The sequence below is a fragment of the Fukomys damarensis genome, unplaced genomic scaffold, assembly GCF_012274545.1.
Source record: "Fukomys damarensis isolate Sample0158 unplaced genomic scaffold, DMR_v1.0_HiC HiC_scaffold_15, whole genome shotgun sequence".
Taxonomy (NCBI): Eukaryota; Metazoa; Chordata; class Mammalia; order Rodentia; family Bathyergidae; genus Fukomys; species Fukomys damarensis.
Genome location: NW_022900927.1, coordinates 56,673,319 through 56,682,166, shown reverse-complemented (window position 1 = coordinate 56,682,166; position 8,848 = coordinate 56,673,319). Strand labels below are relative to the sequence as shown.

Sequence of the window (8,848 nt, the reverse complement as noted above, 5' to 3'; positions counted from 1 at the left end):
AAAAAAAAAAAAAAAAAAAGAGAGAGAGACAGAGAAAATTACTTTGAGCATTTGCAAAGAGGTGTTTGAAACTCCGAGAACGTCTAACATACTTCTGGGGTGATTAGTCCTTGCAGTTTTGCTGTTCGGTTAAAGCTCTCATTTTCCAGTTAGACAAAAGACCACACTCCCCTTCAGCTGACCCTTCCGTGCATAACTCCATTTTCCTGCTCTTTCCCTACCAATCCAGAGCTATGCTGAACTTGTTACTAAAGCTTCCTTTTTCTGTTTTGTTTTGTTTTGCTTTCCAATGAAGACCTAGTTTCACTTGCACATTTTTCACGAGCATCAAATAGCAGATGATCTTTCAAGCTTGAATAGCAACAGTTGTATTGCTGAGGAAGGATTTCTTGTTTCAAACTGCCTAGGTAATGATTTATAGCTATTTTAGGTAATTCTCAAAAATGACAGCTCCTTGAGTTTTTCCGTGTGCAGAAAAATTTGCTGGGCTAACATCTTTCAGACCCTGGGGTGCTCATCTCGGATCTTGGCATGTAGGAACAAGGAAAGGCTCCGGAGTCCTTCTTGCAGAAGGAACTGACCTGTGCCACATTACCTTGGGATACATGTGAGTGTCTGAAGAGGCCACCCCGCATGTCTGTGGCCTCCTCAGACCTGGATTCTTCGTGCAGCAGAATGAATCCATGAGTTGGATGAAATTATATGTCGACCTTGGGCCAAACCTGATCATTAGTTCCTCTGAATAAAGCTAGCCACTCTTCCCAACATCGATAGATGTTTGCTAAAAACAAGAAAGGATGCAAAGGAGTGAAAAATAATAATTAACAACCTTTTAAAATTCTGAACGTTATCAGAAAACATGTGGGTGCCCCTGGCTATTGGAAGGCATAGGCTGGGTGTGGAGGAGAAACAGAGAAAGAGGAAGGAGAAGAAAAAAACTAATAGGCAAGAAAGGAGGGAAGAGGAAGGGAAGAACAGATCGTGTTCCTTTCAGCTGCTTCCAGACTCAAAAATCTCAATGCGTCTGCACCACCTACAGGATAAATTTCAGCCTTTTAATGGTTAGAACTTCGTAACCTGGACTGAACCTTCCTCGCCAGTGCTTCTCTCTGGGTCTTTACTTCCTGAAGAAAATCTTGTGTACACTCAAGACTCAACCTCAGGGCCAACACCTAATTTCAGATGGTTAGCACTTAAAGGCCTTGTTCTCCATCACATTCGCCTTTACACCTTCCAGTTTTCCCTGATGCCTCCTTCCTTGGATGGTCCTCCATACAATCCCTCCAACGTAAGTGCTGCGGGACCGTTAGGGCTCTAGAAACCCTGACTCTAATTCTATCGAATTGCTATTTTGTGTGTATGTTCTGCTCAGTTTTTTGTCTTTGATACATGAGGTTTAGACAATTTACCAAATTGCTATTCCTGCTCCTCTCCAGTGTGTTACCTCTATCAGCCTTTATTTTACAAAACTCTTCAGACTGGGGCCATTTTTCCTACAGTCATCTTCCCCCCGCCCACAAAGCCTTCATTGTGTTGGAAGTCAGGCCCTACTACTGCAAGATAAAGCAGTGAATCATCAGTCTTTACTGAGAGTTTTAAAGAAATTTACCATGCAGGTGTGATTTGGTATGGGTTTCTATTTTTTTATGAGAGAAAATGCTTAACAGAAAATATTTAATAAAAGCGGTGAGACTGAAGTGCTTGTACTTGATACAATGTATATCCCTGGATGCACTGGAAAAATCAAAAGTCTCAGAGCTAGGGTGAAAACACCTCACTCTCATAGAGCAGAAGAATATGAACACTTCTCCAAGTTGAAATGCAGATTTATCTTTAGACCCTGCCCAGATGCATGAGTGGAGGTGTGGAGAGAACCTTCATAACTCCGTGGAACTTGTGTATATAAACAGTTTATATCAGAGGCAGTCATAAAGAGGAACCCAAGAAGATAGATCACTGTAACTCAACACACACTTGGGCATTCCATGAAACTAATAAATTAAGCCTATATCAGTTGAATTTCCGTAAAGAAGTTTAACAGAGATGTTTGCAATATCAACCTACTCCAATGATCCGATCCCATTACTTTTTTAAAAATCCATGTTCTCCCTCATTCCTATGATTTAAAAAAGACTGCTCTTGTTTTCATTAAGTATTGAAACATTATAACACACTGAAATGTTACAGAAAGCAAGATGGCCAACAAAACATTACTCGTTACATTTTCCAGATTAGAACTCTTAGGCACCATTGGTCCATCACAAACAACCTCTAAGCCCTGTGTATAATTTTTTCATTTGAACGTTATGTGATCGTAGCACCCACACCAGTCCTAATGCTCACTTGAATAATGCACATACCATTTCCAGGGTGTCCCTTCCTATGGAAGGAGAGGTGCATATGCTTGGAAAGTATGCGAAGAAATGGGGTCCTGGAACCATGACAACTCACTCTAGTGTTATCTTAGGGCAAGCAGTAATTTAGGGGGTGGGTACCGGGGATCGAACTCAGGATCTTGGGCTTGCGAGGCAGGCAGCAGAACTACTGAGCTAAATCCCCGGCCCCAAGGCAAGCAGTAATTTATCGGGGTATTTTTGTGGCTCTTTCCAGGTGTGCAGAACTTTACTCTAGGGACTCATTTTGTTTGTTTGTTTTTGTTTTTGTTTGTTTGTTTTGGTGCCGGGGATTGAACTAGGGTCCTTGCTTGTTTTTGTTTTTTGAGACAGGGTCTCATTATGTAGTTGAGACTGACCTGGAACTCACTATGTAGCACAGGCTGGTCTCGAACTCACAGCGATCCTCCTGCCTCAGCCTCCCGAGTACTGGGATTAGAGGCATGCGCCACCACGCCAGGCCAGGGACTCATTTTGAATTGGCCTCTCTGAGTCCTTGTCATTTTTAGTAGCTCCTTTTTTTGCTGCAAAATATTTTAGATGCATTGAAATCAACTTTGCTCCTAGTCTTCTTCTACCTTGGCTCACTTTGCTTCCACTTCCTCTTCCTGGAAAGCTTCTTCCGCTCCAGAGACACTGCTCACCAGTTGGGTCTGCCTCACAGCCCACCCCTCTCGCCTGCCCCCCACACCCGCGAACCACATCTGCATCTTGTGACTGCCGGCATCATTTGGGTTTTTAGGCATGTATTTATCTCATCTGTTATGTTTTCCTAGATAAATCTTTTCTCTCTCACTCCACTATATCCTTCTTCAAGGCAGGTAATGCTTTGTACACCAAACACAGTCTCACATGGTGACTGGCCTTCACCGATGCTCATTAAATATCGGTTGGCTGGTTGATATAATTTGTTACCTTTATGCTGAGTTGCCTTAAACAGTGCCAAGAAAAAACAAAACCACCTGGCTTCACCACTGTGAACCCCATTCTGAGCTGCTTTGCAAGGATTTCGTATTTACTGTGGTGATGTCACTGTCCATCAATGCCCCCAAATAACTGAGTCCATGGTAACTCAGTTACTATAAGATAGTTCAGATGACCCAAACTATTAATTTTTATAAATTGTCAGTGAAATAATACCAAAAAAATACATACTCAAATCCCTGAGAATTCTACTAACGTATTCCTTTCTGTGAAATAATCCTTCAGGTACTCAATTGTAGAGTCAAAAGAAAATGCCCAGGAATTATGACAAAGTGCATTCAAAGCCTTAACAATATGTGTATTTTGGTCCCTCAGTTTTACCTCTAGAGCACATGCAAAGGAAATAAAAATATATGCCTATGAGGATATTCATGGTGACACTGAATATAATATATAAAAAGGAATTAGGAGCCTAACAATGAATGCAACAAGTAACAGATTAAATGAATAGTACCACATAATAAATAGTACATCATACAAGAGAGCCTTAAATACCTGTTATACAAGAATGTTTAATGAAATGGAAACATATTCTCAATAGATTTTGGGAGAAAAAGTCCTAATTACAATTGCATTTTTAAACTCCTAGAAATGTATACTCCAAGTATAGAGACCAGATACTACTTTGTGATATTACAGATTTCTAAGTTTCCTATAGTGAAAATGTATTGTTTTTGTGTAAAGAATGAAAAATGTAAAGGCCTTCAATTTTTACTTAAGTGCTTTGCCTGTACCACCCATACTACAGAGTTCCCCATTAGGGTCATACATCCCATAGCCAAGAAAAGTATTACTCAGTCTCTTGAATTAATCACAAGGCTAAAGAAGGAGTCTCTGTTCCTGACAGCTAATGTCTTTAGGCAAAGGAATGAAGGCCTGGCGACTGTGGGGAGGATGTGCTTCCCTGGCCTCGTGTGTGCCTGCAGCTCTCTCCTGCCCTTGCTTGCAGGTCCACGGGAAGTGTATGTGTAAGCACAACACAGCGGGCAGCCACTGCCAGCACTGTGCACCGCTGTACAACGACCGGCCCTGGGAGGCAGCGGACGGCAGAACGGGGACCCCTAAGGAGTGCAGAAGTAAGTAACAAGTCCACGACACCCCCAAAGCCTTCTTCATCATAAAACAAACCTAAGTGTGGGCCCTTTGTTGACTCTAGAAACCCGACATAAAATGGTGGATGGCAGACACGTAAATCTACATGTTTAGTTCGTATCACTGCCCAGCATGTCCCCAACCACTGGAAACAGCTGCTGTTAGCAAGGTTGCCAAGAGGGTGGATTTGCCAAGACTGTGTTGCCTGTGTACTTGGACCCTTTGCAGGCTCTAAGCACCCGACTAGAGGATGTGTCATAATGCAGGCATGAGTAGACACGAGAGCAACTTCAGATTGTAGTGTACAGTTACGGAGTTATACTCATGAAAATAGCTATTTTGAGTTCATCTCTCAAAGCAACCCAGGAAAGCAGGTGGTGTTGATCCCATTTCAGAGATTGGGAAACTGAGGCTTGGTAAGATTAAGTGTGTTGCCAAAGTTAGTAAATGAAAGACTTGAGACTTGATCCAAAGATTTCTGACACCATATCGGATATTTGTTTCCATTATATTATAATGCTTGCCTTTCGCTTAACAATATTTAAAATGACAGATCAGGTTTTAAATTAGACTAGAAAGTCAAGAACGAGGTTGCTTTACTAGGTCTAACTTTGGGTTGGAGATCGAAGATTAGGTAGGAGAGGAAAAATATGAAAACATGAACTATTGATCTTCGTAATGTGTTCAGAGAATTAGGCCTGCCCATTATACTGTCTATACTCAAAAAGCCTATTTTACAAAGATTGAAAGGCACGTATGGTGAGTAATGTTGTGAGGAGTCTCTTCCTATACCCAAGGAATCATTATTGATTCATTTTGTTTGTTTGTGGGAAATGTAAAGGATTTCCTCTAAGTATAAATCTTAATTATCTTACAATATGCTTTCTAAAGATATGAATCGGGTCAAAATATCATGACACATCAAGGGAACAATGAAAAACAACAGCATACATATTTCCAAATACAGTTGACTTTGATAAAAGAGTCCGGGATTCTTATTTTAAATCTCTCATGAAGAGAATCTCAAGAATTTCTCCTAAATTCCTCGAGTGCCATTCTGGTCCTTTCCACAGAAACCCAGTGCATATCTAAACGCACAGAATTCAGAGATGTGCTCCTTGGTGCTATTGACTGGTGATCTTAGAAACGCCACTGAGAACTTGTTACATAAAAAACATGGCAGGCCTTTTCTCTAAGAACACGGAGGCTTTTATAGCAGACTTACAGCAGACTGCCTTATCGTCAGTACAAGAACAACAGCTGAGAACAGTATTTCGTGAAAGATAAATTGAACTACTTGCAAGTCACTATGCCCTGTCCACCAGAAGTTTCTTTCCCAACTCATGAGTGAGCATGAATTCAGGTTCATATCTGCGATATAGATTTCATTTTCAAATAATGCCTGGCAACTGTGGCTTTTCTTAACAAGGTCAGGAGACTCAAGGTGACGCCCCTTGGGCAGTAGCAGGAACCAAAACAATGAAGAGAGAAAATAAACCAATGGACACTCAAATATCTTCCCAAAATGAATGCCAACCCCAGTTGACAGGATCACCAAGATATCTCTGCCTAGCTAGACAAGTCTATATTCTATCGGCTTTCGTGCATAACCTAACACTTAATCTTTTAAATTAACTCTAATACAAAAAAGAGAAGGAGAGATAAACTTTTAAAAATGTAGTAACCTACTGAAGACTGGAGGGAAACAGGGTAAATGGGTGTGGAAAAGCTAGAACTCTCAGAGCACACCTTCGTATATTTTCATTTTGTAGTTGTACACTATATCAAAAGCTATAAATAAAATAACTGACCATCAGCTTCAGCTACGCTAACTACTGGGATATTAGAGAACGTGTTGCTGTATTTTTCATCATGTGTGGTCCTCCTGCGCTCCTCTCTTCCAGCCTGCAAGTGCAATGGGCACGCGGACACCTGTCACTTCGACGTCAACGTGTGGGCCGCGTCGGGGAATCGCAGCGGCGGGATCTGCAGCAACTGTCGGCACAACACCGAGGGTCAGCACTGCCAGCGCTGCAAGCCCGGCTTCTACCGCGACCTCCTCAGACCCTTCTCCGCCCCGGATGCTTGCAAAGGTGAGTGAACTCATGGCACCTAGAAAAAAAAAGATGCTTGCGCAAGAGGCCAGTCCGTCCTTCCTTCATTCCGCTGGCCCAAGGGAGAGAGGGCAAGAAATTCTCAAACAATGAGCTCCTGGACATCAGGTAACTTCTTCCTTGATGAGGAGCAAGCGTTTTCAACTTGTTAGATGAAAACAGTACAGTATTCATAAAGGTGACCTTCTTTTCTCACTCCCGATGCAGTAAGGTCATTTCCTGGAGGGAGTGATGGGGAAACAAGATGACTAATAGAAGAGAAAAAGGAATGGTGAATAGGGAGCTATCTTGAAGATGATTTTAAGACTAAATATGTGAGTAAACTTGGGGAAGTTGAGGCAGAAGGAGGAAGTTCAAGCCCAGCTCAGGCAATTTAGCCACTTAGAGATACCCGATCTCAGAACAACAAATAAAAAACAGGCTGGGGATGTAATTCAGTGTGAAGGCACTGGGTTCAATCCTAGAGTGAGAAAGAAAGAAGAAAGAAGGAAGGAAGGAGAAAAAAAAAAAATATATATATATATATATATATATGTGTATGTATGTATGTATGTGACATAGCTTGTTTGAAAAAAAAAAAAAGAATAGAATTTTCGAAGATCTGCCTAATTCGTGTGACACTCCTTCAGTCCTTGCAACCTGTGAGTATGAAAGCACATGCTAGGCTTACATCCAGTGTGGTGCAGCTCATCTAATTACATCAGTATCTACTCGTTATTGGCTCGGACAGCGTAGACAACAGAATCCGCTCGGTACTGTTCATGGAGATTGATGACCGTGCCCTTCCTTCCCCTACCAAGGACTCCTTGTTCTAGCTCAAAAGCAGTGACAGGAAGGGAACAATACAATGGCAAATGAAACCTTGAGGGTTTGGGGATGTTTTTAAATAAAAGGTCGAATTGCTCTTTAAAATACACATTTTTAACTTCAAGGAGAAGATATGAAAACTGTCTGTGCCCTTGGAATGGGACCACTTGTTACCAACTTTGTCTCCTACATAGTAGAAGGGAGAATATGGCCTGGCTCATTTTCAGCATCAGGCTCCAAATCTAGATTTGTAACAGAATGCTTCTTCAAGGATTCTTTTTTACTCCAGCTCCCCAGACTTTCGCTTTAATAGGTTTCAAACGTGTGTAGACTGGACACCCTCGCTGCTACTCACAGTGTGCAGAACCCTGGGCCCCTCGTTGAGGCTCTGTCTTTGGACTCTGAATCCCTTGTATGTAAAATTCCTCCCTGTGATGTTATACTGAGAACTAAGACATGGCGTGCACATAAGATCACATACTTAGCACACTGCCTGTCGTGTAGGAAACCCTCAAGAAACGAAAGCTAACATTATAATAAAAGTTGTCCTATGAGCTAAGAACTGGGTTGCTGTAATGTTTCTACTCTTTTTCTTTCTTTTTTTTTCTCATTGAGTTTATTGGTACATTTTAGGTAGACAGTACAGTTACATTCATCACTGGGATCTTGTACCTTTACATGACCGGTCTCAGTTCTCATTTTTTCCCTTGTCCCTGCCCTCCCTTCACCCCCTCCACCCCTCCCCATTTACAAACACTTTACTTCCATTTTTTCATTTTCTCATATATTTTTCTTTCCCCTTATTACCTTTCCCCTACCCTTCCCCACTTTCCCTACACCTTTAGTCCTTTTCTTCGGTCAATTATCTCATTAAAATCTTATGTACTATTATAGTTTTTCACACCAGAGAAACTATTTGGTATTTACACATGTGTGACTTATTTATTTCACTTAGGAGTATATCCTCAATAGTTTCTATTCCTTTTTTTTTTTTAATGCTGTGGTACCAGGGATCGAACTCAGGACCTCATGCTTGTGAGGTAGGAACAGTGCCACTGAGCTAAATCTCTGGCCCCAATAGTTTCTACTCTTTATTGATTAAAAATTCCATATGTCAAGGATGATTACCTCTTTAAAATCCACAGTACCTTCTGGACTAAAATAAAGGGCCTTCATCTTCAGAGGGTGACTAAAGGGACCGCTTATAAAGATAGCTTCAAATTGGAACAGATTCAGTCCGAACACCATTTTGCACAAGATGTGTTCTAGTAGATAGGTGTGTCTGTCGGTGCATCCCATAGTCCCTGACCACAAGCGCAAGTGTCTAATCCTCAGAAGATATGAATCACCATGCTGAGAAAAGAAAAAAAGGAAAGAATTTGTCACTGAATAGCCTCGATGAGTTAACGATCTTGGAGCACAACAGGTACTATTTCAAGAAGATTCTTTTTTTTTTTT

At 41.4% G+C, this 8,848-nt stretch overlaps 1 protein-coding gene across 1 annotated transcript in view; it reads left to right on the top strand.

The window, feature by feature from the left end:
- Positions 1–8,848, top strand: part of Ntn4 (netrin 4) — a 101,355-nt gene that overhangs the window by 49,779 nt on the left and 42,728 nt on the right. The window contains exons 3-4 of the mRNA XM_010629175.3: positions 4,327–4,453; positions 6,374–6,562. Of these exons, the coding sequence (XP_010627477.1) occupies positions 4,327–4,453; positions 6,374–6,562 (316 nt within the window). The remainder of the gene's footprint in view (positions 1–4,326; positions 4,454–6,373; positions 6,563–8,848) is intronic.